Below are 18,109 nucleotides of genomic sequence, written 5' to 3' on the forward strand. Positions count from 1 at the left end.
ACACTCACATTACTTTTAGCTATTTGAACCATTTATCCATTACTTTTAGTGAACTATTTCATCTGTTTATCATTACTTTCAGCTAACAATTTGAACTGTTTATCCCTTACTTTTGGCTAATTATCTGAAACATGTATCCATTACTTTTAGCTAACTATTTCAACTGTTCTACTAATTAGTTGAGCTTTCACGTAACACTCCTGACAACTGTAGAAGTACCCCCTGGGGTATAAGGTGTATGTATGTAGGCTGTATGTAAAATACACTATGCAGAAAAGCAAAGTTAAACAACTGAGGATGAACTGTGCTTAAATGATGGGTCATGAATGATGGTGACCATGAGTCCTCCATAAAATATAGATTTTGATTCATTTATAAGTGGCCTGCCAGATACATTGCGCCAGTCTTCTACTAAATGATATTATACTATACAGCACGCATAGTAAAATAGGAATAAAATTTTGAGTGTAGAAAGGGAGTTGTTCTGAAGAGGGGTGAATGACTCACAGTAGAGTCAGGAGAGTTGCTTGGGTCAGAGAGAGCAGCTGCAGAAAACAAAGCGTTAAAGAAACAGATGCAACGGGAGGAGAATCCATCTTGTCTCGCTGCTGTGTCTCTGTGCTGGGATGATAAAGGCAGTGGAAAGAAAGATTGGATGCAAACAGGCGTCTGAGCCTCCACACAAACTCAAATATGTGCACATGCACTAAACCAAAATTGTGGATGTGGAAAAGTCATGGGAATGAAAATGTCTGTGTGATTTTATTTTTCTTATTGCCTCAGAGAGCCATGAAAATAACACTCAGAAATGTGTTTTTCTTATAGTCAGTGGCGTGTAGTTTATGTTCTAGTGCAGGTTTACCTATACTGAAAGTGAAAGGCCCCTGTTGTTTTCAAAAATATATTAAAAAGGAGCTTGCAGATATATACTGCTGTCTTGAATAACCATCATTTCATGTCTTTTTTCCTACTTTATTATGCCACAGTCATTGCAGCTGTATCTATAGTAGCTCTACTCTGACGGCACTGAATGTGAAGTGATTATTGCCCTTGAATTTGCTTCTTCACTAACACCAGTAGTAAATGACAGAGCATATTGAAGGATAAAGTGAAATCAGTCCAATTAAATGTAATAATCGGCTGCATAATAAAAGCAAGTTAGGAGAAAAACTCCTGTCCAATCATAATGTATTATGTTAGTCAAAGTGAAAGAAGAAGAAGAAGCTGTAAGGAGCATATGACTTCCAGGAGTTAAAGCAAACATGCAGTAAAACAGACTGAAGTAGACTTTCATTGTGGCAAATACACTAGAGTTTGTGTTTACCATGGATACTTATGGCAATAGGGAAAAAATGCACTGATATTATCTTTTATGACAGGGTTCACTGGCCAAGATGTTCTCTCCCAGTGAGACAGTTTGAACATTCAGGAGAATAAAAACCTCTAGTGTTTTTTTCATGTATGTATTTTAACTTTATACACTCCAAAGCCAAGCAACATGCCCTTCCCTCTCTTGTACCTAGCATACTGCTCTGCACGTTTAGTAGAGTAATGCCACTTGATTGTACTTGAGTATGCCATCTTTCTCCTTGAAGATGAGGCAGGAAGCATTCATACTGAAAAAATAATCAATTGTCAACCTCTTTTAAAATCTGTCTTCCAGATCTAACCTTTGTTTTTTCAGTTTAGAGAGAGAGAGTTTGGACTCAGGCATCAGGTATGCTGCAGTAAATCAGAGTGCTGTTGGTCCTATCTTAAGTGTTTATGTTTACAAGTTGCACAGTTAGGTTCTGAAATAAAGAGCCAGTTTTTATGCCACAATTTTGCAGCCTTGCTAGAAAATTAAATGATAACACTAACATAAAAGACATGGGGAAAATCTAAATGGGAAATTATTTTTAAATGTATTTGCGGGCGATGGTAAACATATTCTAAACATGTGGGGAGGGGGGCTTATGAAATTGACTCACAGGACAGATCTGGCCCAAGGGCTGGTATTTTGAGACCCCCACTTAAAGACGATGTCTGAAGTGGGATGTGGGATATATTATATCTGGTTCTCCAGTCTCTGCAGAAATGTGTTTATCCAAGCAACATTTGAAGTGTGACACAGATGTGAAAAATCAATTATTGTACAAGGCAAGTGGTACAGGGAGTGCCCCCCGTGACTAAGAGAAAGATTGTCATATATTGTTGCGTTTCCATTGTATTGACCTGAGAAAAGATCCCAGCAGTAGGCATGTGGGTTTGTTAGTTCACAACATACCCAGCTTGACCTGCCATGAATGTTCTTCACATACAGTGGAATATGTGCAGTTAATGATGTCAGTGCACATTAACAAATTCCTAAACAGTCCTTAAACTATAAATTAGGACCTAACATGGGCTGGTATGTGGGCAGAGTAGTACTACATATCCAGAAGAGACTAAATCTGGGGACACTTGGGGGTGAAAAACACTGAAAAGAGAGAGATTATTAATTAATGCTTTTGAAGTGAGAACATGCAAACTCCACAGGTCTCGAGGAAGCAAACCTAAGACCGTGTTCCTGCAAAGCAACAGTGCAAAAAACTAAACCAGCAAACTGCCCCCTGTTTGGTGATAGTTCCTGTTATTTGACAAAACTAGACTCAGTGGTGATGGCCCACACCAACCCTTCCTCAGTACATCAGAGTGTCTTGTTATCTAATCAGCCAAAGGACATACGCACCATTTTTTTTTTAACTGGCAGGCAAAGCAATTTCAATTTGTACAGCACTGCATCAACAACACATGGATTTGTTCATATGAGTAACTTGTTTGTTGTGTGAATGTGAACTAGCACCCCTCAGAGACAGCAACATCATGTTTGCAGGCCCCTCCTTATTAGCTTGTTTGCATTCACAGCCCATCCCAAGTGGCAGCTAAAAGCGAGAGATGCTGTCAGGCAGCCTGGCGTAATATGCAGCCTCGTCAGCAGATATACTGTACACAAGAAGGCAGTCAGACACTGCTGCCTGTCTGGTCTCTCACACATCTCTCACAACAACTATCCCATCTACACATGTGATAGTTGGAAAAGGATACATGTGAGTGAGTGTGTCTTATAAATAAGAATGGCAGAGAAGTAGACCATAGAGAGCTCATATTGGGTAAGCTGCAGAACAATGAAGTATAATATCAAAGATATAGATCAACTTCCTGCAACCCATATGGGTTGGAGGACTGTAGCATAATTGCCAACATAAAAAGTGCTGTCTCATAATGTTGTTCCTGAAACGTGACAGCTCCTGGTGTGAAGGTATACCAGGTTCTAACCTTCTCTCTGAGATGTGAGCAGATGTCCTGCTGGTGCTGGCGGTCTCTATGGAGCTCCAGCTCCTCCTGGTGGACATGTCTCGCCTCCTGCAGGGTGACCAGGGCTCTGGCCAGCAGCTCATCCTGGTCCCGCTGCCACTGCTGGGTCACCACTCTCAGCTGTGCCTGGGTGAAGCGCTGCCAGTCCCACACACGTTCATGCTCCATCTGGAAGAACATCATGCACAAAAAAGGCATTGTTTGCACAAAGGCATTACTGAATGTCTTAATTGGTCAAGTGTGTAGTTATTCTTATAAGCCCTAAACAAAAATCATCACCCATGGAAAAAAATGAAAGATGAATATGAAGAACACATTGTACAAGATTGAAGTACTGCGGCCCAACTGGCAACACAGTGTTGTGCCAAACTGATGACATGCAAACAGAAATCCACAAACACCCTAACATGATATACTGTCTATAATAACGGCAGCAGGACCATAGGGAAAACTCTGTCACATCTAACTCTGCTGGTGTATAAATGGTCCTTCTCTCCTGGCTGTGAAATGTCCTGAAGGAAAACAGTTCCTTTCTGTGTGAGGGATGCCTGTAGCTATTCATCATTGTGTCAGCGCTCACAGAGGCTGCATCACTTGGCTGCTTCTTTGGAACAGAGGGAATGATATTCATCTATGGGCTAATAGCGGCTAACTGACGGTGGGAAGGCATTAGACGGCTGACTGGTTTTATTGAAAATGAGTGAGCTGACAGACCTGCCAACGGAACAGAAGTGCCAGAAGCAGTCAAGCAAATCCTGTTTATTAATGCACAACTTTAGAACTTGAGGAAGATCCACCCTTTGTTCTTCACTTTCTCTTGTCCTCTCCTTCACTACTGTTGCCTTCCTTGTGTTGTTTGAAGTGAGTGAGCATGAACACAGTATGTGTGTGCATGCATGCATGCACTTTAGCCAACACATTAAATATAGTAAGAATGTGGAAGTACCGCACTGTGTCTGCAGTGCACACTTAAAGTGGCACTACACTTTCGCTGCTGCATCCACATTCCCTCTGTGGAGTGCTGTCTCCACGAGGACTGAGCCATACAAAGGAGAAAATAAAAATGGCTTCCAAAGATATAGTTAGAAAAGGTAAGAGGTATGAATTATTTACACTATTGCCATGGCACATTATGAGGGTAATACTATGAAATCCTGCTAATACTCTGCTGGCCATCATCATCAAGTCATCAAGTCATAATAGACAATAAACAGCCCCATCCAGCAGAGGGAGATGTCCACTCTAAGCTAGCTAGAACACCATTTGATAGTGAAACTGAGAGACAGGTTCTGCTTTAGGTCAGCTAAAGGAACACAGAAAGCAGGTCCACAGTATAAAGTGGCACTTCACTGAGATAGTGATATGTACTTGGATTGCAATTGCAGGTCATGGTCAGACAAACTGCTGCAAGGAATTATTTTGTTCAAATATCTTGAGATTAAGAGAGCAACGCAAGTAAATGTCACTAATGTAACTCTCTAAACCATTTGCTTCTGCTCTACTTTCCTTTCCTCTCCAAGATCAAAGAGAGAACCTGAAATGACAATCTCACAAAAAAGCAATATTTTTACAAAGCATAAAGTAAAAATCCTAAAAAAGGTTCTCTCTCTGAAACTATAATTCTCTTTCCCTCAAAAATGGGAACATCTTCAAATCAGCGGATACTGCAAGCAATAGAAGAGAGCATAGGAGCTGATTTATCACCAAGGCTCTTAAATTGTTACAGCACAAACCCTTTAACTGTGGTAATATGTCACACCTGCTATCTAGCCATAAAACAGCACTGTTGTATCTTGCATTAGAACTTAAAAAAGACTGGCAAAAGCAACAGAAAATGATGCAATCATCCTGAAATGATAGTATGCAGATGGAACTAAATGGCAGGTGAGAGAAATATTAAGGCTCAAACAGGAACAGCCTTCAGTGCTCTGAAGTGAGAAACCAACACAAGAAAAGCTTAGAGCTAAGATGTTGAATCATAGAAATGATTCTGTAATTAAAGTGCTAACTATAGAATTTCCAATCAACCCATATGTCTGCAGGAGCAATGGGCAATGAGCAAATTATTTTTCACACACCAAATACAAGGGAAATATTTGCCCAAAGCAGACTGCTGCCAAACAGACTTTATGTCTAATGGAGCCAAAAATTCACAAGCGCAGAGCTCACTTTAACTAGGGGACCATCCTTTGAGCTTACTGGATATTAATCAATGTCATACTTGCTCAATTAATTTAGATTTTAGATATAGAAAATGCCAAAAAAAAGTGTTGTTTTTTTCTCCAAACACTGATATCAGAATAGTATTTATGCATTTAATCAGTTGGGTTTTAGCAAACCAATCTGTAGTTCACCCTGATTGCACACGCCTGCCTAATTATGACTGATAGCTGAATTAGGTGGAGTCAGCACTACATCAACTCTGGGTCTGTTTCTGAGGAAGTGAAAAGTGTGGAGAAAGACATGTTGAGAAACGCATCTCTCCTTCTCGCAACCCCCCAAGGCTGAACGATCACAGCTCTAAATTCAGCACCCAGCTGGAACTGATATGAGGACAGGTCTCTGGGTGCGGGTGAGGGAGGAGAGCGAGGCTGGCGGTTGTCATGACGATGTTAGGCGGTGGCGTGAGCAAGTTGTGGGTGACATGGCACATCCTGCAACGTGCTGAGCAGATCATTGACCAGGCTTATTGGTGTGTCTGTCTGCTCGGTTCAGGCTACTGAGCTACATTGATCAGGGAGCCTGGGGCTCACACTGCAGGGATGCTTCAGACTGGGGAAGGGAGTTACATTTTTAGATGGGTGTGTGTGGAAGTGCATCATTATACAGTATGTGCATATGTGTGTCCATCCATGGAAGTGGGGCATTTATGTGTGCATTTTGTGTGCAGTACAATCATGGAGAGAAATTAAAAGGGCAGTGGGCATTACTGCCCAAGATTAATCCCACAGGATACTAGACCCGATACTTTATTAATTAGTTGTTCAGTCCATAAAATGTCAGAAAATAGTGAAAAGTTACCAGGGTCCAAGGTGACATCTTGAAACCTCTTGTTTTGTCCGACCATCAGTTCAAAACCCAAAGATATTCAGTTTACTATCATATATGAGAAAGCAGGAAATCTTTTGGCTCTTTTGCTTGAAACATAATTTAAACATTTATTTGATTATCAAAATTGTTGCTGATGAATGACAGTCTTTTAAAAAGGTACATCAGTAACTATCAGTATTTTTATGATTTATGATATTAATGTGTGTGTGTGTGTTCAGGTGACTGATGTGTGTGTACATAGTAAACAGCATTGTATGTACAATGTTTCAGGTCAAGACCGACCAGTGTGTACTGTACATACATTGCATATTTTCTCTTTGTTTTTTTTAGTTGATCTACTTAATAAACAACTAAATCAATTTTCTTTTTCTTCAGCATGTTTTGCTTCAGCAAGTACTGACCAGCTCTTGTCTAGTTTTCTCAGGGAAGAGTCTTTGCAGCATGTCCATGTAGAGCGCTCTGTGGTTGGGTATGTCATGAGTGTACTGAGACAAAGTGAACTGGAAGCGTTGGTGGTCATCTGCACACCAGCCACAGAACCTGAAACAGATTCCAAGAAAATACATGATAACAAGGCAAAATTAATAAATAATACTATGACACTAGGGTGCACGGTGGCAGAGCGGCTAAAGCTCCTGCCTCCCAATAAGGAGATCGTGGGTTCGTGGGATCGATTCCCGGACCAGACCAACATCACACAATCTCTCTGGGTGGAGTCTGCATGTCCTCCCCGTGTTACCGTGGGTTCTCTCCGGGTTCTCCGGCTTCCTCCCACCGTCCAAAAGACATGCATGTGTAGGTTAATTGATAACTCTAAAATTGCCCGTATTGAATGAATGTGAGAGTGAATGGTTGTCTGTCCTTGTCTGTGTCTGTGTTAGCCCTGCGACGAGTTGGCCACTGTCCAGGGTGTACCCTGCCTAAGGCCCAAAGTCACTGGGATAGGCTCCAGTCACCCGCGACCCCTAACGGGACCAAGCGGTAGAAAATGGATGGATGGATGGACTATGACACTATGTTCCTCTTCCTTTGTTTCACTTCACTTCAGTTCTAAAGGTTGATAAATTATATACTACTCATAGAAGTGCTATATAGTGACCATATGGAGAAAAAAAATCCAGTTATGAAGTGGCTTTGAGACATTGATATAATCAGCCTCCTGGTGAGAAAGACTTGTCTTGTTCAACAGCTTGCTTCTGGTGAGTGAAGTGACTGCGCCTCTATATGCTGTCGATGTCCTGCTGAGTTTTTAATATTTTATCCTAATCTGCCCAGCTACACTGGAGTTCTGCCTATATATGGATTCATCAAAATGGGTGGCTGAAAAGCCTATTTCTATCAAGACTGAGTAAGATATTGAAGGGAGTCGTCATACACTGCGAAATCACTACAATTTCTTATTCAATCAATGTGTAAGTACTTAAATTATGAAAAGAAGCAAAACTGAACTTTAGTTGTCCTCAGGCCTACCTGTTAGTTCTTTGCAGTTGCTCTTGTAGACTCTGCAGCCTGCTCTGGTACCTCTCTGACAGGGAGTGGAAGGCCTGGATCAGGGAGTCCTTCAGCTCTGGGTAAGGGCAGTCTAAATCCAATACCTCCTCTGGAATGTTTTCTATGTTTACGGGACTATCTGAAGTACTAATATGATACTTCTGTGGAGGACAATATGACCATCTCTGAGATATATAATGAAATGTTTAGACATTTGGTGACACACTGAAGCGATCACTTCTTAAATTCAAGTGTAAGCTGTAATATAGAATGGAAATTGGTTTGCTGAAACAGGAGGATATCTGGAACCAGCAGTGAGAACCTTACCTCCAAGCCAAGGCCAATGATCTCCTCCTCCAAGGCCAGGTACTCTGCATGAAGGTTTGCATTTATGTCATCTTGCTGGTCTTTCACAAAGGTTATCTGGTGATTCAGGGATAAAACCATTTTAAAAATATCTAAAATACAGGCTTATAAAACAAACATGACAGTAGCACAGTTTGACCTTATTTTATCCAGGGAAATCAAACTGGCAAGTATGAACTGTCACCTTACTATCAAATAAATTGTTTTTGGCAAAGAGAGTTCCACGTCTTGCTCTGACTATCCAGGAATTCCTCTGATATTAATAATGCTTTGAGAAAGACTCTCTTCTTCTTCTTACAGCTTAAACAAATTTGGAACTGTAGGGATGCACAGAGGAGACTCAATAGATCACAGCTATCGGCTGTAACACTTTCTTCCCTCTCGCTATGCTATGTCAGGTCAAATCAACAGTACTGGATGAACTCAGGTCCCCCCTGTTCTCTCAGACGTCCAGATTCAGAAACATTTATCATCAGAGTGATTCAGTAATAGCAAGTAATCAGTAACTGCTTATTTCCCAAGATGCTAGATATCAGAAGGAGGAAAACAGCTAGTTAGAAATGGAGACAATGCTTATCAAATAATTAGGCCTGTTTCTCTGCTTCAGAAAAGGGACATAGAAATTAGAATTACAATTAGACTACAGCCGTGGCTAGACGCTTGTCAATTGTGGTTTTGCCCACTGAGTTTGCACACTGGATACTGAACTGTTAAACCACTTTATAGAGATGTACACAGTGTATAGAAATGAGCACTATACTGTACATTTTCTATAATAAAATGATAACAGATTAAACCAGATCTTAATTTTCTCCAACAAAAACAGAAAATTAGCCATGTGATTCAGTTGTAATGTGTTGTTGGGACTTAAGTCACCAGTGGTAGTTAAAGGTCCAGTATGCAATATTTAGAGGGAGCTATTGGCAGAAATGGAATATAATATTTAGAAGTATGTTTTCATTAGTGTATAATCATCTGAAAATAAGAATTGTGTTTACCTTAGAATGAGCCATTTTTATCTACATAGGGAGCAGGTCCACTTCCACAGAGGCCGCCATGTTTTTACAGTAGCCCTGAATGGTAAAAACCAATCACTGGCTCTAGATTGGGCCTTTTGTGTTTTTCGCGAGTAACCGTAGTTTCTCCTACGCACTTGAAAGGGGAGGGTGATGCAAGCAGTATTCAAATGGTTGCAAAACTGCAATTTCACCACTAGATACTACACACTGTTCTTTTAATGTCAATGTGTTTTATGAATGAGTGAACATTCAAAGAATTTGGCAATGAAAGGAAGCAGGGGGAAAAACACAAATTCATAGATGTGCTCGATATTCTGATTGCTGAAAACTTTGCAGTATGGCAATTACATTGCCTATCTCTACCATTTTGTAGTATAATGCGGGAAATGAGTCATGGACTTTATATGCACACAGGTGCTATGAGGCTGGATAGGATTTGTGCATGATAAGGATAGGGACCCTTACTGTAAATTAATAGAATATACAGTGCATCAGCAATATAAAAGGTAAAAGTATATATGGTAAAACATAGCACAAGATTTCAGCATTCCATAACTCTGGATAAAGACTGCAGACACAATTGGAAAGCATGAGAATGTTTAGCAGGTTGGTGGAGCTCATGCTCCTTGTGTGCAGAGGACACATTTGAAGAACTACATCTCCCAGCTAGAGAAGGAGCACCATGCAGAATGCCTGCTTTGCTTCCCACAATGCCATTGCACCTGTTACTCAGATAAGCAACATGAAAAATAATGGGTGGATGGATGGATGAATGGATGGATGGATGGGTGGACAAGTATAAGGGTCATTATATCTGAAAGTGATCTTAGCTTTGTATGTCTAGTTATTAACCTGCATAATCTCTTTTATACATTTACTTCAGCAAACACAGCTAAGGGAAAACCCACCCAGTACAAAAATGTATGTCACACACTGCACAAAATGAATGATTAAGGAGAAATCCAGTTTGACAATTATAAATGATAAAAATTAACAGTGCACTTCTCAGTTTCAGCTTTAACTTAACTCTCAAATCTGGAAAATGTTGGAAACAACATGATAATGTGTGGTGTCAAAACAATTCACAAACTTTAACAGCCAGTAACATGGCATGAGGTAAATTTCACTCTTATTGTGCCTTTTGATTCCCTTCCTTTAAAGTAGCGCTTAACAGAGTGCCCTTTTTCTTTAAACTCTTTAGTTTTCATTTAAAACACTCAGGGATGGAAGTGCAATTATATCACACCTGAAAAGGATCTCTTGCTGAATTTATTGTGAGTCAGAGAGTGAAGTAACAGTGAAATAAGAAATAGAAGAAATGGACAAAAGAAATGAGGGAAATAAAGACAAAAAGCAGAGGCATCATAGTTTGGTTTGTGTGTGTGTGTGCGGGGGGGGGGGTCCTATTGTGCCCATGCAACCAGGTGGCTAGGGGCTGTGGGCCAGCAAGAGTAGAGGGGGTCATGGGAAAGAAACAAGCATGAGTGAGCCACACAGAGGAGACAAAATGGCTGGCAGACATTCATTCCAAGTATGGTCTGTCTTTAAAGACCCCTGCTTACTCCTTAATCTCGCCATTCATCTCTAGATCTTCAAAAAGCCTCTCAGAGTCAAAGGCAGAATTGGTGACTTAGGGACTGAGGATATCTAATAAACAAGAGATTCATGGACAGTGAATACAACGCTGTGTGCAAGCAGAGATCATTGTGTGAACAAGCAGGAGAGTTTAAACTTCTGTTGGATGTGCAGGACAGACTGTTTTGGTTTGGTACCTGCAGAGAGTGAGCACAGCTAAGATTCATTGTTGAGGGCTTTGAGTGTACTGACAGGATAAAATAGTCTCAAATGGTTTGCTAAGAGCCAAGGACATGAGTTGTAAGACACAAGTATTCTCAAAAGCTGCACCATTTTATTTTTCGAACCAGGTACAGTTAAAGACTACATAAATCAATTTTTCTGAATTAGATTTAGAAATCCTGCCATTCTGCTAGCTTTCTACAAATTCAGCCCTGTTAAGGCTTGTCTTTATCAAAGTTATTGTTATCACCACAGTGGACATTCAGAGATTATTCTTTATTTTATATCACACAGATACCTGTTGTATTACTTGTTCCCAGTTTGATCGATGGGCAGTGAGCTGCCGATGTTGTACTTCACCCAGTCGGAAGCACAGATCATCCTTGAGCTGATGAACAGGCTCCACAGTGGCTATCCTGAATGCCTCCCGCTCCCTCTCTAGGAGCTGCCCTAAACCCCAACACAGGCATAAAAGGACACATATTAGTTCAGTACAACAGAGACTGATGGAGATATGGTTACTAATACTATTTAAAAACTGTTAGTGTTGTTTACCATAATCTTGAAGTGAAAAGATGGCAGTGTCGGTTCTACCATTTGGCCTAATCTGCTCTAGAAAATCATGGATGTCATTCTCAGCCTGCTCCCTGTTTCACGAGAGACAGAGAAAGCCGTGTTAAATACAACCACATTACATTAGTTGATTTAGCTAACAATTAACATTAACATAATACAACATTAGATAACCCGTAAAGACAGCAAGATAATGGCACAATGACACAAATTATTAACTCAAAATTCTGGGCACATCTATACCTAACGTTAGCTGCCAAGATATTTAGAACTTTAATATTCTGGTCTTCTTACCCTACATGAATTTGAGTTTTTTTCCCCCTGAGTAAACTAGCCTACTGTTTGCTTGCTGCCTGCCAGATCACCATCAAATATTACAACAGTTACAATCAATGGACCAATTTTCCAAGATAATAATACATCATCATTTATTTGTTGATTATATTTTGAACCTGAAACGTAACTAGTAACTAAAAGTGCCAAATAAATGTAATGGAGTAGAAATATAAAGTAGCATTGAATCGAATTATTCGATTAAAGTACTAGTACCTCAAAATTGTACTTAAGTACAGTACTTAGTTACTTTCCACCACTGCATACTACTGCTATGTTTCGTTTTGGAGGTATGTGGGTGGGATGGGGACCAGATCTATCCTTCCATCTGACTATCACACACACATCTCGGTGGAATTTTCCCAAAACTTTGACAAATAATTGGGGACATGATGTATCACACTAACAAGCCTATGGAGGGTGCTACAGTAATTGTTTACTTCTTACTAACTGGCCCCGGGGTTGACATGATTGTAAATAAAGGAAGAGTAACCATAGAGATATACTTTTCCCATTTGACAAGGTGGCTTTTGAATCCCAAGGTAGTTTAACTAGACATATGTGTAGAGAGTTGCAAGCAGTGGCACATCTTTATGACTGGGCTCATTACTGAGGCTCACGCTTGTGTACATCATTAACCTTGGGTGGCTCAGACACAGTCATTACGCAGCCAAACAAGCTGCACCCCAGAGCTAGCGCTGCCCTTCTCACTTCACAAGGCATGACACCGCTGGGGCCCCAGTCCCACACTTCTGTCTCAGCATGCAAAGGGAGAGTGTTCCCCACACAGCTCTACCACACTCTCACCCACACACCCACCCACCCTTTAATTCAATGTCATCACTGCAAGAAAATCAGCTTAAATCTTTTCTCTTTTTGTTTTCTCCCTGACACATTTTTCTCTTTGGGCTTACTTTTCTCCCCCATTTTTACACCCTATTTTTTCGTGCAGGTTCCTGTCTGGGCTCAATGGGGCTTAAGTGGAACGGATTCATGGTGTAATAGCAGATTCAGAAAACTGCAGCAGATAATGACAGGGAGTAATAGAGGGCTCTTACTCAGTCTTTTGCAGCCTGGGGCACTCTCTGCTCCACACCTGTCTGTGCTGCCGTAATATGGAGCTCTCCTTGGTTGCCTTGGCTGCACAGCGAGTCTTCTGAACCTATAAGACAAGGTTTAATGCACAGCAAGAATAAACAGTTTCCCTGGAATTGGAATAATCTCGGGGGGAAAAAAATAGCTGGAGTGTTTGCTTTTAAATACACTTTAGCCATGACATTTATTTCCTCCTACAAATAATTAACTTAATCTGGACAAACTTGAATCTGGAGTGCTTTAATGCATTGTTTATATGGACCATTTTACAACATCGGAAAAGTGTAACAACTATAAAGTGAATAAATCATGGTGTTGCAAGGACGGTGAAACATGAAATAGATCATTTTTGTATCCTATAGTTACGAATAAGTTGTTCCCTTCCTCTCTGCACATCAGGTGTATTTGTAAACAGACATTTCCTTCAGCCTTTATTAGCATTACTGTGTCTGTGAGAGGCTCATAAACTTAGGTAATTCAACTGAAACAGTATCACTGTTGAAGCATGAAAGCAAAATAAACAGCTGCAAATTAAAATAATCAAGTAGAAACATGCATGACACGCATGAGGCATGTTATTAGGAGAGGAGGGGGAGGTAAGAGTCTTTATCTACTCTCCTTTGTTTTCCTTTTTCATCAAGACAGAACAAGGCCCAGTGTCAGAGCGTTCTCAGTGCAGCAATTCATCGTCTTCTATCAGTGTTTTTATACACAGGCCACTGGCTCAGATAATTGTACAAAAGAAAATCTTACATAACTAATACATGGGTACAATCTATTTCATATTAATAGTTAATCTGAAAGGAGATTTATTTTGCTGATTTATGTGTCAAGTTGTTGCTACTGTTGTTGCAAAAGTTTGAATATATTGTGCTGGACATTTGCCCTCGGGGTGATGTCCATTTTATCGTTATTGAAATAAACAGTGGTCAATCTGAAACTAGTGCTGCTCTGAAAGAAAAAGGGCAAATTGATGTCATCCTGTGCCTCTTCCAGCCAATGTATCGTAGATTATCTTAATTTGCACTGGCTGTCTAATAATTCAGCTGAACTACAAAAACTGTGCCTGGAGCTAAACTTACATCAACTGATTTCTAGTCTCACTGTGCAAAATAAAACTAAATCATTAATATCCACCCTTATCAATCTTATATTAACTATTAAACCGCAGTCAGAGTGTCCAGTCAGATTCCCATTCACATTTTACCAAGAAAAGACATTTCCACCATTTCAGTGAGCACCACTCACTTTTTTATTATTTGTATGAAACTGATTCAGAGAAAATCTATGCCTCTGTTTCTTGTATTCATATCTTTGCCACTACATGTTGTAATGTTACATTTTTATATATATGACACCATTTTGTAGCTCATCTTCATCAAACCTTGCAGATTTACAGTCTGATTTTGATGCCTTTCAGATATCTCATATCAGACAAACACAGCCTTGACACTGATAAACGAAATGTGCGGTATTTTTAAGATCCCTGCATAACAGGGCTCCCAAATTGGAAATGTGGAAATGAACAAAAATTTGAAACACATGGAACATGTGAGTTGAAAGTCAAAAATTTATTTTTATAGCAGCAATTTATGATATTCCTCTGCTATTCAGAAGACCATAATACAGTCGAAAATCATGTCTGTACTTGACTATGGAGATATTGTATAAATGCATGGCTCTCCCACTGGACTGTGTTTTATACATTTCTCACTTGCCATAGGCCTTTTTCACAGCAGACATTTTGGCTTGTCATAGTAGGAAAAGCACAGGTGTTAATAAAACATTAACAATGTATGCACATTGTGCATTGTGGGATTGTAGCAGAAAGTAGTGTACATGCCGTGGACACTATGTTTTTCGTTCCAGTGAGAGAATTTTTCAGGACACTGTATCGTGCACACATTTCTTACTCAGAATTCAGACACTCAAATAAAATGGCGGAGGGTAAACATAGTACACTATATAGCAAATAAGGAGTGATTTCGCTCACTGCCCAGGACCCTGAAACTGTGCTTTTCCTAATGTGACGTATCAAAATGTCTTCTATGAAAAAGGCCTATTGTACCTCTATGAAAAGGTGGGATGGTCCTCTTTAAGTGAATTGGGAAAAGGATATTGTATTGTACAATATTTTTTCTCTGCATGAAAAAAAAAGCCTTTTTATCTTTGCTCTTAGATTACAGCAAAATTGTAAATATGATGTCAGGAGTTTTTAACCTATAGATGTGTTCAATCTGAGCTTTGAATACCTGTTGTAAAGGGCTTGTACACCTGCACAGGTGTTTCCAGTTATTCGGGCTGATTAGAGCTATAGTCAGGTTGACGTTGAGTGGAGCTATACTGGAATTACATTAGGTCAACAAATTTAGAATGGTGAAACGTCTCCCTCCCAAAGGGGTGTAACAAAATGAACAGGTGTCAATCAAGCCCAGTCACCTACATGCCCACACAGTCCTGAGAAGGAGCCTAATTAGACAAAATAAGTGTGTGGACCATGGGTGCGTAAGCCTTTAATATTATGTCCAAATGTAATGACAGAAACAATTTTAATTCAAATCTCTTATTCAATTTGAAGATTTCCAAACTTAACTGTTAGACATTTTAAATGCTGTTTGTAACTGTTTTCTTTAATTTTGAGCTGTATGTTGGAATTTTGTTTGTTTGTCTTTTCCTATTTTACATTTTCTTGAATCTAGATCTTGAAATAGAGATAATCTCTGTGCATATGTGCATTAATAAAGGATTAACAACATAGCAATTAAACAGTGAAGAATCTCCCACAGGATTGTGGTGTTCCAATTATGAACTTTCATTTTTTCTAATTGGGCCAAGATATTCATTTATTTATTTATTTATTTATATAGCGGCAATTCATAACAGAAGTTATCTCATTGCACTTTTCCTATAGAGCAGGTCTAGACCGTACTCCAGTATTAGTTATTAGTTAGTATCAGTATTGGCTAAGTTGTATCTCTTTTTTCTCATTTTTAAATATTCATTGTTGAACAATTGTATAAACTGTATGCATCTCTCTCTGATAGTCTGACATATTTGTACAGTGCTTCTGAAAAGAAAAATCTTATCAAGAGGCAAAATTTTAGGGTTTTAGTATCTACTAATGCTGCCAGTCTCTTCCTGGAGAGCAAAAATGATTCCATGCTTGAGGCAACTCATGGTCATTTATTTACCCTCTAATACATCACCAATGAGAGATGCTCAGAAAGCCTGCCTTTCAGCAGGGCGACCGAACGTGAACATAGCCTGTCTTATCTGGGTTATGCAGAGAGCAGGGTTGGAAGGAGCCACGGGCAACCATAATGATACTAAAGGCGTCTGCCACAGTTTACCAATTAAAACACCACAGGTCTAACAGCCTTATCTCCATTGCCCCTAGCATTAACTTTTTGCTCTGCTCAGAGTAAGACGACTATGAACTTCAAACAGTTTTATAGGAAAACCCCGGGCAGCCAAATGAATATTCATGAAACTGCTGATGCTATTGTGTATGGCAGTGATATTACTGCTCTGTTTCATGTTGTTGGATAAACTATAAAGGTTATGCAATGCCTGTTTTATATGGAATGAAATCCCTTTACAGTATGTGGTGTGTGTAAGAGAGAGGAAAGAAAGACAAACAGAAAGAAACGGCTGTATTTACTACTATTGGAGACATGCTGTTTTATCACCTCACATTAAAATCAGGTTTTTGTCAGTTCAAGCTCTTCCTGTGGTGGGTAATGAGGCCTGTTTGCTCTCTGGAAAACATTTTATATCATAGTGATGTTGCACATTCTTCTTCATTTACTCTTGAATCACCATGTTTGTAACAGGAATGGATTTTATAAAATAATTGTTGTTTTAAGCACAAGCATGATATTGATAATGACCAAAACTTACCTTTTGTCCAGTTAGATCACACTCCAGGCGTTTGGCATCAACAATGGCTTGAAGTCTTTTATATTCAGCCGGTTTGTACTTTGAGCTGCCAAGACCATTTTTCATACGCAGTGTCAATTTTTCTGCATGGATGGAAGCAAATGATATGGATGAATTAGGATCACTGGAACTGTCGAAAATCTCATCACTTTTAATGTCTGAAGTAAAGTCTTTATGCTGACTTCAGCAACGAAAGAAATAGAGGTAAAGACAGAGGGACAGCACCAGCTGAGCACTAATGGATTGTATGGGTAATTCGGAAATGACTGGGGGTAGGTGGAGAGGGAAAGCAGAGAGCAAACTAACTGTGTCAGACAGTTTTTTTGAGTAGTTTAGCTGTGACTCAAAGAGGCAGGTGAATAAACACAAGCAATGCTGCCTCAGACAAAAGCATCAAAGACTTGACATTACCTAGAGAATTCAACATGGGGACTTCGGGTCAAATCTGTTCAACAGATCAATGGGCCACTACGTCACAAGTCAGCAAAGTTTCAGACCCAATTTCTGCTGACTTACCCACATCTTCTGCTTTGTAGTTTGTAACGAATGTATGCAGATCCCTTCCACTCATCACTGTAGAGCTCTATGTGAATGCACTACAGTGCCTGCAAACTAAAGACATAAATCACTGCATGTGAAAAATACAGAGGTTGTGCAAAGCTTGAAGCCAAAAGCAATAAAGCCCATCAAAAAACAAACTTTGCCATCAAGGTCTGCATGACATTGTTAGAAAATCAGTGGACTCTCACAAGTGTTTGTGAGGGGACAGATGGTGCACCCAGTGTGATCAAATATGCTGCTGGAACATCTCTATGTCTTTGTTTTGGATTAAGCTTTGAAAAATTCTGGCCATACAGGCATTGTGTCAGTTAAAGGTTAGTGTGCAGTATGCAGGAACGGATTTAATCTATGAGTGAAATTAAAACTGATGCTCTGTTCTAGATCCACTGAAGATAATTGCCAATTTTTGCTCACATCTCTAACAGACATGAAGGCTTCTTTTTTGAAATGCAGAGCAAGATTATTACTTTTCATATATTAACACCAAATGGCAGGATTCAGGACATAATAGCAGCCTAACATTAGTCGATTATTCAATTCAACCAAGT

The 18,109-nt window shown here is 39.7% G+C and overlaps 1 protein-coding gene across 8 annotated transcripts in view; it reads right to left on the reverse strand.

Annotated features, from left to right (window-relative positions):
* Nucleotides 1-18,109, reverse strand: part of LOC122885441 (coiled-coil domain-containing protein 148-like) — a 28,389-nt gene that overhangs the window by 8,957 nt on the left and 1,323 nt on the right. For 7 of the 8 annotated variants that reach the window (XR_006380114.1, XM_044216537.1, XM_044216539.1 and 4 more), the window contains exons 2-10: nt 17,517-17,612; nt 16,962-17,083; nt 13,025-13,128; nt 11,616-11,707; nt 11,359-11,510; nt 8,206-8,301; nt 7,858-8,039; nt 6,789-6,927; nt 3,298-3,504 (exon numbers count right to left, since the gene is read on the reverse strand). Coding sequence is in view for 7 of the 8 variants with exons in the window: in XM_044216537.1 (XP_044072472.1) it covers nt 3,298-3,504; nt 6,789-6,927; nt 7,858-8,039; nt 8,206-8,301; nt 11,359-11,510; nt 11,616-11,707; nt 13,025-13,128; nt 16,962-17,083; nt 17,517-17,571 (1,149 nt within the window). In the remaining variant the exon portion in view is untranslated. The remainder of the gene's footprint in view (nt 1-3,297; nt 3,505-6,788; nt 6,928-7,857; nt 8,040-8,205; nt 8,302-11,358; nt 11,511-11,615; nt 11,708-13,024; nt 13,129-16,961; nt 17,084-17,516; nt 17,613-18,109) is intronic. The other variant, XM_044216542.1, reaches the window with a different exon arrangement.

Source organism: Siniperca chuatsi, linkage group LG12 (assembly GCF_020085105.1).
Source record: "Siniperca chuatsi isolate FFG_IHB_CAS linkage group LG12, ASM2008510v1, whole genome shotgun sequence".
NCBI lineage: Eukaryota > Metazoa > Chordata > Actinopteri > Centrarchiformes > Sinipercidae > Siniperca > Siniperca chuatsi.